General features: G+C 45.5%; 1 protein-coding gene across 1 annotated transcript in view; it reads left to right on the forward strand.

Annotated features, from left to right (window-relative positions):
- ENPP1 (ectonucleotide pyrophosphatase/phosphodiesterase 1) overlaps window positions 1-18,286 on the forward strand; it is a 277,653-nt gene that overhangs the window by 100,777 nt on the left and 158,590 nt on the right. The window contains exons 5-6 of the mRNA XM_063917308.1: window positions 11,211-11,271; window positions 12,001-12,098. Of these exons, the coding sequence (XP_063773378.1) occupies window positions 11,211-11,271; window positions 12,001-12,098 (159 nt within the window). The remainder of the gene's footprint in view (window positions 1-11,210; window positions 11,272-12,000; window positions 12,099-18,286) is intronic.

Raw genomic sequence — 18,286 nt, forward strand, 5'->3', positions numbered from 1 at the left:
AGGTGGTATATACAATTATGGACGGGCTGCCGAGTGCCGACACAGAGGTAGCCACAGCCGTGAACTACCGCACTGTACTGTGTCTGCTGCTAATATATAGACTGGTTGATAAAGAGATAGTATACTCGTAACTAGTATGTATGTATAAAGAAAGAAAAAAAAACCACGGTTAGGTGGTATATACAATTATGGACGGGCTGCCGAGTGCCGACACAGAGGTAGCCACAGCCGTGAACTACCGCACTGTACTGTGTCTGCTGCTAATATATAGACTGGTTGATAAAGAGATAGTATACTCGTAACTAGTATGTATGTATAAAGAAAGAAAAAAAAACCACGGTTAGGTCACTGGTATATACAATTATGGACGGGCTGCCGAGTGCCGACACAGAGGTAGCCACAGCCGTGAACTACCGCACTGTACTGTGTCTGCTGCTAATATAGACTGGTTGATAAAGAGATAGTATACTACTAATATTATATACTGGTGGTCAGGTCACTGGTCACTAGTCACACTGGCAGTGGCACTCCTGCAGCAAAAGTGTGCACTGTTTAATTTTAATATAATATTATGTACTCCTGGCTCCTGCTATAACCTATAACTGGCACTGCAGTAGTGCTCCCCAGTCTCCCCCACAATTATAAGCTGTGTGAGCTGAGCAGTCAGACAGATATATAATATATATAGATGATGCAGCACACTGGCCTGAGCCTGAGCAGTGCACACAGATATGGTATGTGACTGACTGAGTCACTGTGTGTATCGCTTTTTTCAGGCAGAGAACGGATATATTAAATAAACTGCACTGTGTGTCTGGTGGTCACTCACTATATAATATATTATGTACTCCTGGCTCCTGCTATAACCTATAACTGGCACTGCAGTAGTGCTCCCCAGTCTCCCCCACAATTATAAGCTGTGTGAGCTGAGCAGTCAGACAGATATATATAATATTATATATAGATAATAGATGATGCAGCACACTGGCCTGAGCCTGAGCAGTGCACACAGATATGGTATGTGACTGAGTCACTGTGTGCTGTGTATCGCTTTTTTCAGGCAGAGAACGGATTATATTATGTACTCCTGGCTCCTGCTATAACCTATAACTGGCACTGCAGTAGTGCTCCCCAGTCTCCCCCACAATTATAAGCTGTGTGAGCTGAGCAGTCAGACAGATATATATAATATTATATATAGATAATAGATGATGCAGCACACTGGCCTGAGCCTGAGCAGTGCACACAGATATGGTATGTGACTGAGTCACTGTGTGCTGTGTATCGCTTTTTTCAGGCAGAGAACGGATTATAAATAAAAGTGGTGGTCACTGGTCACTATCAGCAAAACTCTGCACTGTACACTACTGAGTACTCCTAATGCTCCCCAAAATTAGTAAATCAAGTGTCTCTCTAATCTATTCTAATTCTAAACGGAGAGGACGCCAGCCACGTCCTCTCCCTATCAATCTCAATGCACGTGTGAAAATGGCGGCGACGCGCGGCTCCTTATATAGAATCCGAGTCTCGCGATAGAATCCGAGCCTCGCGAGAATCCGACAGCGTCATGATGACGTTCGGGCGCGCTCGGGTTAACCGAGCAAGGCGGGAAGATCCGAGTCGCTCGGACCCGTGAAAAAAAACATGAAGTTCTGGCGGGTTCGGATTCAGAGAAACCGAACCCGCTCATCTCTAATTACAATATGTATATTCAACCATTGGTCGGCACGGGGCCCTGTCACAACGGATCGTATACAGGAAGCTAAGTGATATTTTATTTCGATGCTTTGATGTTATTTGCATTTCATGCGCATGGGGGAGTGCTTGTTTCGGAAAGGCATCCGATAGAATTACCCTAGAGAAGAGAGGGGATGTTTCTTATGTTGGATCCTCTCTATAACATTGCGGCTGGCTGCCATGCGACTACAGGAAGGGTGACTGGGGGAATGCTGAGGCTGACTCCGAGAGATACTGGAGTTTTCCCTGTGACGGTGTACCGCTGTTTGGGGATGCCTCAGTTCAGTCACTCACGGCAGATACCACTGGTAAGTCTACCTTGGTGTGATAGGTTCCCTCACAACGGTTGGTGACGCATTCTTTGTGGGATGCAGTCATTTTAACCGGTTCGATACCGTTCTTTTTTCCCTTTCTGTGCAGATAGTGGAAGGTGAAAAGGTAAGAGTTCTGCAACCTTGTTAAGTGCGCAGAAGCGGATATCGTCTTCTGTTTCTACCACATCCACCGCATATCGCTGGGTCTATCTGGCTTGAGCCCACACCGGTGGGAACTCGTCCAATACTCTTCAGTCAGTCCGGGAATGGGACTTGGACCTGTTAGTTAATAATGGAATCCAAAGGGGGACATACTGGAGTTTACAGTTGATTCCCCTCACTGGTTTTTCAAATAGATCTTACCGATTTCCCTCTGAAAGGGGAGGTAGTACGCGACGCCATACCAGAGTTGCGTCAGGTTCAGAACATTGTCCTGCTTAGGGAGGCCAATCCCGGGATCGGCGGGATCCCGGGATTTGGGCCCAAAAATGCCGGGATTTGAATCCCTGGATTGGAGCCTCCAATCCTGGGATTCAAGGGATTACAGTGCGCATGTGCGGGAGGGTTGGTAGCGGCGCAAGAGGGCAGGTGGGTGTAAGTAATAACACTTACTATCAGGCGGCCGCGGCAGCCATGGACACGCTGAACGCAGCGGCAATTCAAATGAAGCGCCGGCCGCCAGCCAATCAGAGCTGGCGGACCGGCAGCCAATCAGGGAAGCTGCCGCAGCAGCGGCAGCCAATCAGGAGCGACTGCTGCGGCAGCTTCCCTGATTGGCTGCCGGTCCGCCAGCTCTGATTGGCTGGCGGCCGGCGCTTCATTTGAAATGCCGCCGCGTTCAGTGTGTCCATGGCGGCCGCGGCCGCCCGCCTAATAGTAAATGTTGTTATTACTTACACCCACCCTCCCTCCCGCGCCGCTACCAACCTTCCCGCACCACTACCTACACCCACCCTCCCGCACCGCTACCTACCCCCATAGGTGTGCGCAGACACTGACAGGCGTGTGCCGCTCCGGACTTCCCCCCCCACTCCACGGCACAGCATTGTAGTGTTCTATCACCTCCCCTGTCCTGGACATAGACTGCTTACCTGGGCCGCCCAGGTGTGCAGTCTATATCCAGGACAGGGGAGGTGAGAGAACACTATAATGCCGTGGAGGGGGGGGGGGGGGGGGGAGTCCGGAGCGGCACCCGCCTGTCAGTGTCTGCGCACGCCTATGCCTACCCCCTCCCTACCTCCCGCACCGCTACCTACCCCCTCCCTACCTCCCGCACCGCTAGCTACACCCTCCCTCCAGCGCTGCTCCCTACATCTTTCACTGGTCCCTACTGCAATCCCGGGATTGACCGTTTTTCAATCCCGAATCCTGGGATTGAAAAAACGGCCCGGGATTGGCCTCCCTAGTCCTGCTGTCCCTAAAAAAAGAAAAAAGAAAAAAAAGAAACAAAGATTTCTACTTACGAAGTTGAACTACAGATTGGAATCTCTCAGGCCAGGGAGCTCCAGCACGTAAAGGTAGAAAAGGGTTTAAATGCGTTTTTTTCCGCATTCAGCTTACCTGGGTTGATGTCCAGGAGGTGGGTATCAGAGTAGATACTGAATGGTTGAGGTTCTGTGTTTTCCTGTGGAAAGAGGTCTGAGGATCCAGAGTCGGATCAGATTAGCAGTGACAATCCATCAATATGTTCAGTTGATGAAGAAGATGGGTGCGGCCTAACAGGCCTTTTTCGGTGAGCAAGTCAAATGCCAGAGTGGTTTTCACGGGACCAGTTGAAAATGTGGTCCGGGTCTCGCCTGCACATGCACCGGAATATAATCCTAATGGCCAGGATATCACTCCTAAGGTGTCTGCTCAGTTCTCACCTCCTAGGGGAACAAAGGTTCGGGATCCAGGATTAGATCCTGGTGTCCATGCATGCTGATCTCCGAGGCTGGGGAGCAGTCCTTGCAAGGGAAGTATTTCCAGAGGGAAAGGTCAAGATGGGAAGCTTGTCTGCAATAAGCTTTCTTGATTTAAGAGCTATTTTAAATGAACATATTCTTCGTGATCTGCCGTCTTGATTCAGTCGGACGACTTGACAGCAGTGGCGTAAGTGAGCCGCTAGGGCGGAATAAGGAGCAAAGCCGCAATGGCAGAAGCCGAAAAAGTTTTCCGCTGGGTGAAAAGACTGGTAACCGCTATATTAGCAGTCTTTGTTCCGGTTGTGAACGATGGAGAAATAGATTTCCTCTGCAGACGCGATCTCCATCCGGGAGAAATACAGTCGTCATCGAGAAGTTTTCACAGAAGTGACAAGTCTTTGAGGAGTGCCTCAATTGGACATGTTGGCGTCTCGCCTCAACGAGAGACCTCAGGGATATTGTTCCAGGTCAAGCGACACTCAAGCTATAGCAGTAGATGCCCTCGTGACACAGTGGGTGTTTTCAGTCGGTCTATGTGTCCCCTCCGTTTTCACTCTTCTGAAGGTGATAAACGTAAGAAGAACAAAGGTTCAGGCGATCCTCATTGTTCTGGTCAAGCCATGGAGGGCTTGGTATCCAGTTCTTCAAGATTTACTCATAGAAGATCCCTGGCCTTTTCCTCTACGTGAGGAACTGTTACAGCAAGATCCGGGCATGTATCAAGACTTACCCGGCTGCGTTTGACGGCGTGGCGGTTGAACATCACATCCTAGCCAGAAAGGGTATTCCCAGTGAAGTCATTTCCACACTTCTTCAGGCTAGAAAAGAAGTAACGGCAAAGCCTTCCCACCGTTTTTGGAGAAAATATGTGTCTTGGTGTGAATCCAAGAAGGCTGCTACGGAAGACTTTCAGCTGGGTCGTTCTTCTCCATTCTTTGCAAGCAGGTGTGGGTGCAGGTCTAAAGTTAGGCTCCAGTTCAGTGCGGTTTTGGCCTTATAAATTTTCTTTAAAGAAAGAATTGGCAGCCTTTCCGGAAGTTCGGACCTTCGTGAAAGGAGTACTGCACATCCAACCTCCATTTGTGCTCCCATTGGCACCGTGGGACCGTGACGTGGTGTTGTGTTTTCTTATGTGCTTTCTTAAGCATTAGCTGATTCAAGGTCTCTCGATGTAGTCAGGGCTTTGAATATTTATGTCACCAATTTGGCTCAGATTGGGGAAACAGAGGCTCTGTTTGTCCGGTATGCTCCCAGCGTGATTGGGGCGCCTGCGTCTCTGCAGTCTGAAACACTCTAGGTCTGTGATACGATGTGGCGTGCTCGTTCTACAGCTGGATTGCCGTTACCAAAGTCGGTGGAGACCCATTGTACTAGGAAGATGGGCTCTTCTTGGGCGGATGCCCGAGGAGTCTCGGTGGTTCAACTTTGCCGAGCGGCTACTGCGTCGGGTTCAATCACTTTTGCTAAGCTTTACAAGTTTGATACCCTGGCTGATGGGGACCTCATGTTTGCTCAATCGGTGCTGCAGAGTCGTCCGCACTCTCCCGCCCGGTCTGGAGCTTTGGTATAAACCCTATGGTCCTTACAGAGTCCCCAGCATCCTCTAGGACATATGAGAAAATAGGATTTTAATTCCTACCGGTAAATCCTTTTCTCTTAGTCCATAGAGGATGCTGGGCGCCCATCCCAGTGCGTACTGTGTCTGCAGTTATTGGTTATGGTTACACTCTTGTGGTGTTTCTTTTCTGTCAGGCTGTTGCTGACATTGTGGCATGCGGTGTCTTATTATTGGTTGTGTTGACACACAGGTTGTGTTACATATTCTCTCAGCATGTGGCTGTATATTGTTCATGCCGTTGGCTGGTATTCTCTTGAATGCCACGTTCTGCGGTATGTTTGAGGTGTGAGCTGGTACGGCACTCACCGTGTTTAAACAATAAATTCTTTCCTCGAAATGTCCGTCTCCCTGGGCACAGTTCTCTAACTGGAGTCTGGAGGAGGGGCATAGAGGGAGGAGCCAGTTCACACCCATTCAAAGTCTTATAGTGTGCCCATGTCTCCTGCGGATCCCGTCTATACCCTATGGTCCTTACGGAGTCCCCAGCATCCTCTATGGACTAAGAGAAAAGGATTTACCGGTAGGTATTAAAGTCCTATTTTTTCACCAAACTAGCACAAGGTCGGATTTATCAGGATTTATCTTATTGTCTATCCAAAACACAGGAGCGTCAATGGCCAATAAGATGCCGTTTTTGCAATCCAAGTGAAACAGAGTAAATCTGAACATGTACATCTCTAACATAAGGTACTTTGGGGGAATTCAATAGCTGGCGAATGGTGCAAATTGCCATAGCCGCGGCATTTAAATGCTGGCAACGGCACCCTGACTTGCACCCTTCATTGCTTAAAAGTGCTCACTAGTCGCTACCCTATGGGTAAACAAGTTGCCAGCAATTTAATTCCTCCCTATCTCCTTTTTCCCTGTAGTATCTCAATATCTCACTTTCCTTTGCATTCTTTCACTACTTCCTTTCCCCTGCATTCTTTCACTATCTTCCTTTTCCCCTGCAGTTTCTCAATATCTCCCTTTCATCTGCAGTCTCTGTCTCCCTTTCCCCTGCAGTTTCTCCCACTGTCCCCTCTGCAGTCTCTATTACTCCGTGGCCACTTGCCTGTGTTTAACCCTCAGGCTGGAAGTTGTCAGCCAGCTCCTGAGCCAGGGGCAGATTGGACATATGCGGACATTTCCTAGTAGGCCTGCGGACTCCTGGGAATATCAAATGATTAGTTATGTTTTCATCAGCTGAGTGTGTGGCTAGGCTGGGCTGCTGCATGCAGCACTATTTGGACGCATTGGCCTATTAGCAGTGTCAAGTACAGGCACCACTATGCAGTTGAGGCAGTACATGCACGGCACCACTATGGCTAGACTATACTTAATGACATTTTCATTCTCCTCTCCGGGAGAAGCCCGGAGAGGAGACTCAACATGTCACTTCGGGTCGTGGCCTAACTTATTCCTCATTAGGCCCCGCCCCTAACACAAGGAAACACCCACGATTTGCGGGTCTACAGCAAGGTGTGGAGCTTAAATCCTGCCCCCCAACTAAGGAAAACACCCACGATAGCTGGTCTACAGCGAGGGACTCTGGAAAACGTCTGCGATTTGCGGGGCTGCAGTGAGGGGCGGAGCTAAATGGCTCATTTCAGTGTGGGTATCTCCTTTATACAATTACTAGTAGAAATGCTTAAACTGGCCGCATAATGGGGCAGATGTATTAAGCCTGGAGAAGTGATAAAGCAGTAATAAGTGCAAGTTGATAACGCAATCAACTCCTAATTGTCAATTTACATATTGGATTGGTTGGTGCATTATCACCTTGCACTTATCACCGCTTTATCACTTCTCCAGGCTTAATATGGTACATCTACCCCATTGTTTGCCAAAACAGTACGTTAAATTTAAGGAATTAAGGAATTTCTAGAATTTCAGATTGATTGATTGATTGATTGATTGATTTATAAAAATAAAAAAACATAAAAAAACAGTTCCACTCTTGAGAAAATATAGTGTTTGACAATGTGTAACTGTAAACCAACTTGAGCTATTTCAGGTAACGTTTATGTTATCATAGGTATTTAACATTTTTTTCCCAATATATTTTTTATTGAAACTTCTCACAGTACAGATATACAGCAGGATGTGATGTAGTCCGAGATCGCTGGAGGCGCAGGATGCCGGACGATCTCGGACATTTCTGTAAAGAGGCAATCCCTTACAAGGCATGGTTTTGCTTTGTAAGTGTTTGCCTGTTTAAAAAAACGTCCGAGATCAGCCGGCATCCCGCACCTGCGGCGATCTCCATTACATCACGCCGATAGAAATAGTTTAACATTCGTGATGCTGTAATGGTTACCAATACTGCCTCACAGCACTGAGGTCATGGGTTCGATTGTGACCATGTCCCAACTGTGTGGAGTTTGTATATTCTCCACGTACTTGCGTGGGTTTCCTCCGGGTGCTCCGGTTTCCTCCCACAATCCAAAAATATACTGGTAGGTTAATTGGATCCCAACAAATATTAACCCTAGCGTGAATGTGTGTGCGTGTACATGTGGTAGGGAATTTAAATTGTAAGCTCCACTGGGGCAGGGATTGATGTGAATGGGCAAATATTCTCTTGAAAGTGCTGCGGAATATGTGCGCGCTATATAAATAACTGGTAATAATAATTGGTAATAATACAGAAGACATACAATACAGCACAACAGGTCACAAATATCTGGATTGTATGGAGAAGCAACAAATATTTACATTGTTATATATAATTATCGTAATAGGAAACGGACAAAATTATGTAACTGTCAGGTGATGTATAAACATGTTAGTCTTGAATATAGAGGAGGAATGAGTCTCTATTCACCTGTAAACGTATACATATTTACCAATGCACCGTAGTATTAAAATCAGCAGAAAAAGGAGAGGGTAGAACTGAAACCCTAAAATAAAACATACAATAAAAACATAGCATTTGTAATTACAACCAGTACCTACCTAAAACAATAAGCCATCGATCCATCCATGAAGATGTCCATCCACAGGGTATAAAGTATAAAGGGTGAAACCAGATAGAAGGAATTTAAATGAAATAAATGTGGAAGAGAAAAAAAACAGGGAATGGAAGGGATGTTAAAAAAAAAAAAAAGAAAGAAAAAAAAAACAAGAAAAAAAAAAGGAGGAGTCTAAAGAGGAATCGGATTTTTGGTTACCTAATAGTTGGTAAGATTACTATGATGATTGTTGGAAACAACATTGTATTGCCAATTTAGTGGTTGAGGGTAGTGTTTGAATATATTTGTCCCAACATTGAAAAAAGCAGGAGTTAAAGATTCTTTATTCAGAGACACCTCTAACCAAGAAGAGCAATCTGGAAGTTGCCATAGCTATGGTAGGCGCCAAATCATGGATCCACTGCTGCAATATAGCCTTCCAACCCACTGCTGACAAAAGTACAAGCAACTTCTTGTTAGGGACCTCATGTTGGCCAGCCAAATATCCAAAACATGCCCAATGGAAGGGTATACCCAGAACCGTACTGACATAGTAATTCAATTCCCTCCAAAACTATTGGATATAACAACAGTCCCAGAAACCATGCATAATGTCATCCTCAACAGCTATACAGTACATCTAGTGCATCCTTCCCCATCTGAAATACCCATTAAATAGCGCTTTTTTGGTGATAAATGTGCCCTGTGTAGTAACTTGTAAGTCATTTCTTGATATGAGCTAGCCAAAATAAGTTTTAAATTGGTTTGGAAAGTGGCTAAGATTATATCAGGAGAAAGATAAGGCACCTGGGAGACCAATTTGTCTAGTTCCAGAAGCTCAGTTTCTGAATCTATCTCTGTATGTATATGAGCATATATAGTGAAAATAGAGTATAATTCAGTGTGAATAAACAAATCAAGAGGACATTTAAATTCCTGGCAATCTAGTCTGGAAAGAATAGACTACAAATAGTGGGTAGCCTGAAAATAAGAGAATTTTTGTTGAAGTCTAAGCCCATATTTTCCCATGGATTCACTAAAAGTAAGTGGGAATTTGCAAAGAGTTAGAAGTCCAGAAGAGCGTCAATTTGTAAAAGGTGTCGAGGCCTTGCCATTCTGGAACTCTGAATTGCCAACTAAAGACAAAGAATATAGATATTGAAGATTGAGATATTTTCTGGACATTTTCTAGGCCTCAATTGTAGAGACTAACAGCAAATTGTTCAATTGAAGCGATTTTAAATCAGAAGACCATGCATGCAATATATAGCTAAGGGAAAGGGGAGAGCATAATGAGATTCTAACATGACAGCTAAATAAAAATTGGAACCTCTGAGCCAATCAGTGGCAAAGTGGAGTTGACAAGCTAAATTGTATTGTTTAATATTGGCCAACTTGACTCCTCCCCTTTGCACTGTTTGCGATCATTTCTTTAGACTAATCCTCTCCTAGTCTCTTATTATTTAGTCAAATGAATTTAAATAGAGACAAGTCAGATCGCGTAATCGGAAGAGGAATCATTTTGTTAGACATATAAGAGTTTTGGGAAGCTGACCATCTTAATTATATTACATCGTCCCAACAAATGAAGTTGCAAGTTTATGATTGGTGAACCTCAAACAAGAAAGGCAAATTTTAAATAGTAGTCATCACAGTTTAAATATGAACAAGATTTTTTATTGTAATTTATTATCATTTCTAAATATTATTTTGAACATAAATGATGAACAGAAACTGCAAATGGTGAATCTCAAATGCAGTCTGTGAACAAGGAATGTGAGATGCACATTTCGGACCACAACTTTAAACCTGGGTCTATTGACCATTAACCATTGTACTGCAAAGTTCTTAGTTGCCATCAAACCAGTCTGAAGCTTTCAAACATCTCTAATCACCAAGCTGCCTGCAGTCTGGTTGTGCTATGGATCTGAACCTTGGCTGCAAAGGGCTTGATAATGAGGCACACCCAGGTCCATATGCGGTTGCATCTAGGGAGTTTTACCAGACTCCACATAGTACGTTGTGAACATATACAATTTTACTATACCTCAGTGCGACTCTGATTTGGACACATCTTAACAGTTTGTCTTTGTGCATGAAATGGGTGTTTCTGGGTGCCAACTCAAGGACAACTGTGCATATGCATGGATGAGAATTGTCTCATGGGCAAGTAGCCAGAGTTGTGTTCTAGTTGTGCGTATGCCGTGGGACAATTACTACAGATACCTTTCTTGCATCCAGTATAGTGTAAGGTGTAACTGCCGATACTAATGATGGAAGGCACACTAAAAGCGGGGCTGCACAATGCATACACATTAAGACACTTGCATAGTCGAGCAAAATATCTGCATTCTGAAGACTGCCAAATATGGACCTGCATACGTCTCCGATACAGGCCCTATGCACACCGTTGCTCAGAAGGTAATATAGCATTTTGAGGCATGGTCTTAGGGTTGAAAAGTGTTGTTTTCAAGAGCAGCCAAGCGTAAAAGTACTACTCTAGAGTGCGAAACAGCGCTGTATTTCTACACTTGCACTCTACTATAGTATAAATGCTAATATGGTAAGGTCCTATTAGGCTAATATTTTACTCACATGTCTGAAAAATATTTCTGTGCCAGCACAAGGAGAGCCTAAATATTTTTGGAATAGTAACTTTATTCTTGAGACTTGTATGAGTTTAACTTTACATTTTCACTTTCAGGAAACAAAAGCTGGGTAGAGGAAAGATGTGAAGATATCCAAACACCAATTTGCCCAGCTGGGTGAGTTCATCATCCTTTCATCATCCTTTTCTCAATACTTGATAAATTGAAACGTATGAAACCAACTATTAGTACTCTATTAGTAGTCTATTTACAACATAGCTGTAAAAGAGTGGCGGTCCCAGAGGTAGGAAACCCAGTGGCACTGCCTGTAGTGTCTTTCACTGACAGTTAGGACTTCTACTAGGAAGTCCCTGCCAGTCACAGTGAAGCCACTGCAGTCAAGGACTGCACCTGGCTTCGCCGACGTTGAGCTGGGTGCGGATTTTACTGTAGCTCATAGGTAAATTCCGACACTGACCATCACCATTGTTGCCACTTATGTGGACTAATTATTTTAAACATCAATGGAAATAATGTCATTTTCCCCATATAAGGGCATAACAGACTTCCAGATGTATATCATCCACACCATCAGAAAGTACTATATTTTTTGTAATACTGCACCAATAACTTAAAAATGTTCTGTATTCTACTGTATTTGCTTCTCTAGAGAGCTGCATGTGCAGGAAAATCAGCAGTGGTACAAAACTGGGTTTGATGATTAACTACTGGAATCAGTGTATTTTCTTTTGTTATCTGTCTCTGTCTCTCTTATGAGAATACATTTCCTGTCTATCAATCTTTACTTGCTGAAATCACATCAGCATGATACTAATTTGGATATTGTGAATCTAATAATGACTAATAAATTGACTATGTAGTTGCTATTAATTTAATTCTTTTTAGGTTCTCTCAGCCTCCAGTTATCTTATTCTCGTTGGATGGGTTTAGAGCAGAGTATTTATATATGTGGGAAGGACTTCTTCCTGTGATCAGCAAACTGAGTGAGTACTGTCCTCCTTCTGCACAGCCGTACAGTAACTGAAGACCAGTTTAGGTGGCTTATGTAATAGTCATACTTGCCTACTCTCTCGGAATGGCCGGGAGGCTCCTGGCCACCCTAAAAAGTTGGCAAGTCTTCCGGACGGCAGCCAAGCCCCCGCACCTCCAGGGGAAACACTCATATCTCTCTCGCCGCAGGAGTGCCAATGATGTGATTTGCATCATTGTGACCCTACCCCCTGCCCCACTATGCCGATAATCTCTACATAGAGGGGCCATGATGCAATCTCATGGACATGCCCCCTGCTCCTCCCCTTCATTCCCTCTGTGCCACTCAATGCCCCCTGCTCCTCTCCATCACCCCCCCCCCGTGTTGCGCAACGCCCCCTGCTGATTCGACCTGGCTGCCTCCTCCCATAGAAGGCAGCCAGAATGTCGGCAACTATAGTAATATCCTGTTAGCTGCACTTTCTGTGTAAGTTCACGCTGCCCATTTTTCTAAAGCAGCCATCATTTTAATAGCCAAACCAGGTTAATTTTGCCTATTACGCTGCAGGCTCAATAGCGACCTATGGTCGCCACGGGTTCTATTCCTACTTTATGGGTGTCGTGGACACCCACGTGTGGGAATAGTCCCTCTTGGTCGGCATGCCGACCGTCGGGATTGTGAGGGGGTGGGATATAGGGGGAGGTTTTATGACTGTCTGTCTCCTGACCGCCGGTCACATAACTACATCCCGTACAAGACAGCAAAGTTCTAAATGCTTCTGTGCTCTAGAACCTGATGTAAAGATCTCAGAACATATATCTTAAACACATGTAAACAGATCTGACACTAGAAACCATTATATCTTGAGTTACAATGCCCATTGGTCTTTTACTTGCTTTTGCAGTAACATACCTTAGAATGCTACTCCTTAGTGTTTACAGCGGGATGTAGTTATGTGACCGGTGGTCAAGAGACCGCCGATCACAATACCGACACCTGCATCCCCCCCAAAAAAAAATCTCGACAGTCGGCATGCCGACTAACAGGGACTATTCCCACCTGTGGGTTGTCCACGACACCCATAGAGTGTAAATAGAATCTGTGGCGAGCCCGCAACGAGCTTCGTTGCGCTCACCCCACCCACCGGCATCCTAAACACTGGGATTCCTGCGTCGATATGGTGATCGGTGAGATCCCAAACGCCGGTCACCCATACCCAACTCTTTACAGCATGTAGTCCTCAGCTGTTGCACTGCTAAAAATGCATATCAAATACTCATTATAAATGCAGAATCACTACTCACTGCATATTTTTTGCACTTTGAAATTCCGTATCATTCATCTTTCTGGTAATGCCGGAGATATCCGTGAGATCAGTGATATCTCCTCCATACAATGCAGAACTGATTACAGAAATCAAAGTTTTTGGAGCTTGACTACAGGAACTTATGCCATCTTCAGATGGTGTTAGCCCACTGAGCTCCATTGCTTCCTAAAGGAAGGAGATAGGAATTGCAAAGTGGGATATATTCAGATTACTCCACCTCCTTTTGCTCTTGCAGCATACATGTGTGACGGGACCTAAGGTCATGTATGTGTAGTAACACTACCAGTATGGTACCTAGGAGTGCAAACATTTGCTGCGTCTATTAGCAGCCAATGGCCCTCATTCCGAGTTGTTCACTCGCTAGCTGCTTTTAGCAGCATTGCACACGCTAGGCCGCCGCCCTCTGGGAGTGTATCTTAGCTTAGCAGAATAGCGAACGAAAGATTAGCAGAATTGCGATTAAATAATTCTTAGCAGTTTCTGAGTAGCTCGGGACTTACTCCTACACTGCGATCAGCTCAGCCCGTTTCGTTCCTGGTTTGACGTCACAAACGCCCTGCGTTCGGCCAGCCACTCCCCCGTTTCTCCAGACACTCCCGCGTTTTATCCTGGCACGCCTGCGTTTTTCCGCACACTCCCAGAAAACGGTCAGTTTCCGCCCAGATAACCACACCCACTTCCTGTCAATCACACTCCGATCACTTCAACAATGAAAATTCTTCGTTTGGACGTGAGTAAATCTACTAAATTTTGTGCTAAAATACTTAGCGCATGCGCGCTGCTTACCATGCGCATGCGCATTTTTGCCTTAATCGCTCCGTTGCGAAAATCGGCAACGAGCGAACAACTCGGAATGACCCCCCATGTGTAGTTAGCTGTTGGCGATTGTAGCTCAGTTGCTTTTCAACAGCAATTAATTGCTCAGTTAATTAATTGCTTCTGTAGAATAGTGTCTGCCACATATTACAGAGGGTCTGGGACTCCAGGTCGACAACTAAAAGGTCGACACACCTTAGGTCGATGCCAATTGGTCGACACACCTTAGGTCGACATGGACAAAAGGTCGACAGGAACAAGGTCGACATGGAAAAAGGTCGACATGAATTTTTTATGTGTTTTTTTTGTGTCGTTTTCTTCGTAGAGTGACCGGGAACCCCAATTAGTGCACCGCGTCCCCTCACATGGCTCGCTTCGCTCGCCATGCTTCGGGCATGGTGCCTTTGCTTCGCTCGGCACAGATTACCGTTCCAATCGTAGTCCACGTGGCACGTGAAGTATGAAGAGGTTCCAAAAAAGAAAAAAATTGTGAAAAACTCATGTCGACCTTTTTCCATGTCGACCTTGTTCCTGTTGACCTTTTGTCCACGTCGACCTAAGGTGTGTCGACCAATTGGCGTCGACCTAAGGTGTGTCAACCTTTTTGTTTTCGACCTGGAGTCCGGATACCATTACAGAGCCAAATTCTTCATTTATTGGGCCATCACAATTATTAGTCAGAAGGCCTCTGAAAGGGCAAGTACAGATGGCTATTTTAAGGCATTTGCCATCTATCTATCATAGATACTATTTTAGACACCTAGGGCAATATTTACTAATATTTGTGTTTTGGCCGTTTTTGAAGGGTGTTTGAACTCGAATGGTATCGGGTGCATTTTACTGCAACTTTTTGAGTCCTGATACGATCATTCACTAAGCTGCTGAGTTTTGCACAATCGTTTTTTACGATGTCGATGTGATTCGTAATATCAGGCAGTGTTTTACGGGAGTGATGAGTAAAACACTGCCTGAAAAAACACAAGGAATCCCGGCCGGATCTGTGAGATCCGTGCAGGGCTTCATTGTGTAAGTTAAAAAGTTGATTAAAGTCTTTAAAAATTTGAAAAAAAATTGCGTGGGGTCGCACCTCCTAAGCACAACCAGCCTCGGGCTCTTTGAGCCGGTCCTGGTTGAAAAAATATGGGGGGGGAAATGACAGGGGTCCCCCCATATTTAATCAACCAGCACCGAGCTCTGCGCCTGGTCCTGGTTCCAAAAATACGGGGGACAAGAAGCATAGGGGTCCCCCGGATTTCTGAAACCAGCACCGGGCTCCACTAGCTGGGGAGATAATGCCACAGCCGGGGGACACTTTGATATCGGTCCCTGCGGCCGTGCCATTAAAACCCCAACTAGTCACCCCTGGCCGGGGTACCCTGGAGGAGTGGGGACCCCTTCAATCAAGGGGTCCCCCCTTCCAGCCATCCAAGGGCCAGGGGTGAAGCCCAAAGCTGCCCCCCCCCCATCCAAGGGCGGCGGATGGGGGGTTGGTAGCCAAGTGTGAAATTGTGAATATTGTTTTTAGTAGCAGTACTACAAGTCCCAGCAAGCCTCCCCCGCAAGCTGGTATTTGGAGAACCACAAGTACCAGCATGCGCTTGAAAACCGGGCCCGCTGGTACCTGTAGTGGACACATATGAAACAAAAAACAGATGATAACAAGTTTGATTGTGTATATATAGAACAGGTGTGATTATTACCACTCTGGATAACGACTGGATGCTTTGGGTTTAAAAGGTGCTTCTGGCACTATGACTGTTATCCTCTGACGAAACCACAGGTGTACAGGTGCGGAGAAACGCGTAAGGAAAAAGCCCACACCTCTCTGGACATTTGTCTTACCGGTATCTGCACCGATATTAATCATCCAGCCACGTACGGGACTTTGATAATATACGGAGCCTATGCAAGGACGTTAACACTACCCAAGGCTGTGGAATGTACACAGAGATCCGGTAAGACAGAACCTGAATTACACACCGCATTTGTATATAAGCACGGAGCTAACTGCTGTCGGCACAGGTGGAAGCACAGCGCCGCTCCGGCACTTGGAGATCCCGGCGCCCTCCCTCTGCCTCTGTCTTTACAGATTGAACAGAGGAGGAACCAGCACATTGTCTGTACTATCAGACTATTACCTCAAAAGAATGTTCATATGACAAAATTAACAGCAGCGTGCATACATTATCTGGGTCTATCATCTTGTCCAAGGAAAATAAACACACAGAGGCATATATTTGTGTGTTGATATTAAAGGACATAAAAGCACGGTATCACCATTACAGGTGGATTACAACATTAGTAATTTGGAATAGTCACACCATCAAAGGCAGTATTCAATTTATTTTTATTGATTTTTTATTGTTTGTGTCATATGTGTCAATTGTCTTTGTTATGATAAATTTTTGATAATTTTATGTTTTTAATTCAGATAATAAATTTGGATACATACAGCGCTCCAACCTCACCGCTGACCGCAAAGTTCCCACCATTGGCTACAATGGAGCGCATAGGCGCTACATTGTATCACTGCCGTGTGCTGCCTGACAGACCCTACAGGAGCACACAGCCAATCAGGAGGGTGCCACGACGTGGCGCTCCCTGATTGGCTGAAGGGATCCTCTTTGACAGGAGTCAGGGGGGGTCCTGGCAGTCGGGGAAAGGGGTCCCATGTGTAAACATGGGACCCCTTTCAGTGCGTGGTCGGGTTTGCGTTTTTTTTTTTTTTTGCCAAGTACGTGGATTATTCAAAGGCCGGATTCATCACTGGATTATGTGAGTATAATTTTTTTCACAGGTACCCCTAGGATTCTACATGGAGAAGAGGACCGAGCCTCGTGGGAACATAGGTAAGTATGTGTGCATGTTGGTGTGCATGTATGTAATAAAGTTGTACTGTCACGGTGTGTGTCCTGTTTTTATTGGGGTATTTTTTTAGTAGTAGTACTACAGGTACCAGCGGGCCCGGTTTTCCACCGCATGCTGGTACTTGTGGTTCTCCAAGTACCAGCTTGTGGGGGAGGCTTGCTGGGACTTGTAGTACTGCTACTAAAAACAATATTCACAATTTCACACTTGGCTATCAGCCCCCCATCCGCTGCCCTTGGATGGGGGGACAGCCTCGGGCTTCACCCCTGGCCCTTGGGTGGCTGGAGGGGGGGGACCCCTTGATTGAAGGGGTCCCCACTCCTCCAGGGTACCCCGGCCAGGGGTGACTAGTTGGGGTTTTAATGGCACGGCCGCAGGGACCGATATCAAAGTGTCCCCCGGCTGTGGCATTATCTCCCCAGCTAGTGGAGCCCGGTGCTGGTTTCAGAAATACAGGGGACCCCTACGCTTTTTGTCTCCCGCATTTTTGGAACCAGGACCAGGTGCAGAGCCCGGTGCTGGTTGATTAAATATGGGGGAACCCCTGTCATTTTTTCCCCCATATTTTTTCAACCAGGACCGGCTCGAAGAGCCCGAGGCTGGATATGCTTAGAAGGGGGGACCCCACGCTATTTTTTTTCCCGTTTTTACACTAAACAGACCCTTTCCCATAGATAACCATGCACAGATCTCACTGATCCGTGCATGGTTATCCAAACTCGACTGGAAAAAGCAGGTCTATTTTATTGCTGCTTTTTTTAACGAATCGAAAAAAAACAGACCCGCACTTGAGCACTCAGAAACTAACACCCAAATATGAATGAATAGTGAATGCTCATATTCTATGAAATAACAGCCACGTTTGACCGATGGTCTATTCATTCGTATTTGTGAACGTTGTCATTCAAACCATTACGAATAGTCCAAACACTGCCGAGATTGGTGCTTAGTGAATTCCCGGATTGGGACCTAGAAAAAAAAGCACAAATCGGGCAAACTCGATTTTTTTTGTAAATATTGGCCCTAATCGGAGGGCGAAGACCACTTTTGTTAGAGGTTAGTTTTCACTTTGGATCAAGTCATCAAGATCATAATAACATCTTGTGGACTAAAAAATAGTCCTAAATCCCAGCCTACCCTAATGTTTTATCCTAGACATAGCATTACTCAAAGACCTAACTGCAAATCTC

Source organism: Pseudophryne corroboree, chromosome 4 (genome assembly GCF_028390025.1).
Source record: "Pseudophryne corroboree isolate aPseCor3 chromosome 4, aPseCor3.hap2, whole genome shotgun sequence".
Lineage (NCBI taxonomy): Eukaryota > Metazoa > Chordata > Amphibia > Anura > Myobatrachidae > Pseudophryne > Pseudophryne corroboree.